Genomic DNA, 2,675 nt, shown 5'->3' on the forward strand with positions numbered 1-2,675 from the left:
AAAAACTTTGTTCTACTGATTCTTTTACATAAATACGAAATGATTACATCTCAAACCACAGTATTTTTAAATGTTTTGCAAATCAAAAACACAAAGATATTTCGCCAGCATACTTTTATGAGGTTTGTAGCTTTCTGTGTAGCAGGACCTCTCGAAAGTGCTAGGTGTTCTGTGAAAGTGTCATTATTATTCTCAAATATTCACAACAAAACAACCACGCTGCCTACGTGCAGCCCCGCGTGCCAGCATCGCGGATCATCTGGCAACAGCTGAGTAAACGCACCAAAGGCTGAAAAGCGCAAGTAAAATGGCCGTGCTGTGATTGATTTTGTTTATCGAGTGGCCAGTTGGTTATGTTGTTCTCCCATTTAGTTCATAGCGCGTAAACAAATTGGGACGGGAACTTCTCGCGACCACCGATGGGCAACACCGGTTCGGGCAGCAAGCGTGACCGCGCCTATTCGACGGACACGGACACTCCGTCTTCTCCGGGCAAAGATGACCGCGCTTTCGAGTTCACCACTGGCAGCTCATCGCGCAAGAGCCGCTTCATCTACCAGGCCTCGCTGGACGACTCGGACGACATTCCGAGTTTCAGGAAGGGCGGCGACTCCGAGATGCGACCGCGAGCCTCGACCATGGAAGGCGGCGGAGGCGAGCAGCCAAAGGCCACGCTTCCCACCGTGTTCAAGTGGGAAGGCGGCGGCAAAGACGTCTGCATCAGCGGCACGTTCACAAACTGGAAGCCCATCCCGATGGTCCACAGCCACGGCGACTTCGTGGTGATCCTTGACGTGCCCGAGGGCGACCACCAGTACAAGTTCATGGTTGACGGGCAGTGGGTTCACGACCAGAACGAGCCGACCGTGGACAACGACATGGGCACCAAGAACAACCTCATCAACGTCAAACAGTCCGACTTCGAAGTGTTCGAGGCGCTCGCCATGGACAGTGTGGGCTCGGGCACCCAGAGCGTGTCCGGATCGCCTCCCGGCGATTACGGCCAGGAGTTGCCGCAGGCCAAGCCGTACGAGAAAGCGACCGGACCGCCCGTGCTGCCGCCGCACCTTCTGCAGGTCATCCTCAACAAGGACACGCCGCTGCGGTGTGAACCGACGCTCTTGCCCGAACCCAACCACGTCATGCTGAACCACCTGTACGCCTTGTCCATCAAGGACGGCGTCATGGTACTCAGTGCCACGCACAGGTACCGGAAGAAATACGTCACCACGCTACTGTACAAGCCAATTTGAAAAGAGACCCCCCTCCCCCAGCGCGGCCAGTTTTTTAAGTGTCACGTAGCTGTTTACGGTTTACGAATAGCCGCAGTTTTATCCTGCCCTCCTCCGCATTTCCGATAATTTTTTCACCCCCGCAGTTCTTGCTTTTGGAGGGAAGCTTTAGGATGTTATAATTGCCGCTCGCTTGTTGTGTTTATTAAAGTCTATTCGGTTGACTCACTACCGGTGATGCATTCCATGACCTGACCTCCAGACGCCTGACTTTTGACGATGACCCCTGGCGTTCCTTCGGGCAATAATGAGATCTCAAGCATGACGCTATCAGTGACCGTCTGTGCATCCATTGCCTGCATGAGCCAGATGTACGGTAACAGAGCAGCTAAACGTGCCTGGATGTCCATCCTATCCTTGCACCTTTCAATCCAACAAGTGTCACCGCAGACGACATTTGCAGCTGACTGTTTTACTGTAGAGAGCATCCTTGATGTGTAAACGATTTGGTAGAGAATTGTATCCATAGATAATCAAAAGGTGCCAATCTACAGTGGTACGTTCGGGCACAGCCGAGCCAAATAGTCGATCAAACATCATGCTCCTGATAAACTCGATTGCTATGTGTGGTACCAAACTTGCTATGCGCCAAGCGTTTAAAAAATATATGTGCTTTGCATGAATTGTACGTGCCTGGAACATAGAAGCGTGGTGAAAAGCTTGTGCCACTGTGGTGCTTACTGCCAGCACTAAGTTTGTGTCTACGTCTTCATGACTATGAGAGTTGGTCACAGACGTAAGTTCTGTGACTAATGATTTATGTGCGTAGACGCAAGAGAAAGTGGTTGTTATGGAATGTAAACTGACAGTGCGCATCCCTCTGCGATGTGAGATGACTTGCCTGAAAAAAGAAAAAAAAAATGTGCAGCCTTCCTGCTTTTCCTGATAAAGAGAGCTTTGTTACTCAAAACTAGCTTGACTCTGTCTGTCCTACAAACCTACAAAAACACATCAGTGATATGCAGACTGAAGTTTGCTTGTTATAGTCAATATGAAGGAGCACTTATTTCGAGATAGAAATTGAGAATCCGTTGTGCTATTTTACACATAAAATATTACAATAATGGGAGTGCCTATTTCACATAAAAGCGAGGCTGATGGATGATCTTTGCTTCGATTTTTCACTGAGGTATTCTCTTGTCAAGAGTTTAAAGGGACACCAAAGGCAAATTTTGAGCTTATGCCGATTGTTAAAATAGCAGTTGAGAAATCTCGTAGTGCTACTTCTGTGCCAAGGAAGTGCTAACTTTGAAATAAAATCACATTTTAATGGTCCGCATTACGTTGGAGCACTTCAAATGACCCGCCAGAAAGTGGTCCTTTTGATGTCACTGTTACCATGCCGAACACCTTGCCCGCCTTTACTGCGCAGCCGCCGACACC

The 2,675-nt window shown here is 49.0% G+C and overlaps 1 protein-coding gene across 1 annotated transcript; it reads left to right on the forward strand.

Annotated features, from left to right (window-relative positions):
* Positions 1 to 218: 218 nt before the first annotated feature.
* Positions 219 to 2,202, forward strand: LOC119172171 (5'-AMP-activated protein kinase subunit beta-1). Its single transcript, XM_037423189.2, has one exon. The coding sequence runs from the start codon at positions 420 to 422 to the stop codon at positions 1,251 to 1,253; it is 834 nt and encodes a 277-aa protein (XP_037279086.1). The 5' UTR covers positions 219 to 419; the 3' UTR covers positions 1,254 to 2,202.
* The last annotated feature ends 473 nt before the right edge of the window (positions 2,203 to 2,675 follow it).

The sequence above is a fragment of the Rhipicephalus microplus genome, unplaced genomic scaffold (assembly GCF_043290135.1).
Source record: "Rhipicephalus microplus isolate Deutch F79 unplaced genomic scaffold, USDA_Rmic scaffold_770, whole genome shotgun sequence".
Classification (NCBI taxonomy): domain Eukaryota; kingdom Metazoa; phylum Arthropoda; class Arachnida; order Ixodida; family Ixodidae; genus Rhipicephalus; species Rhipicephalus microplus.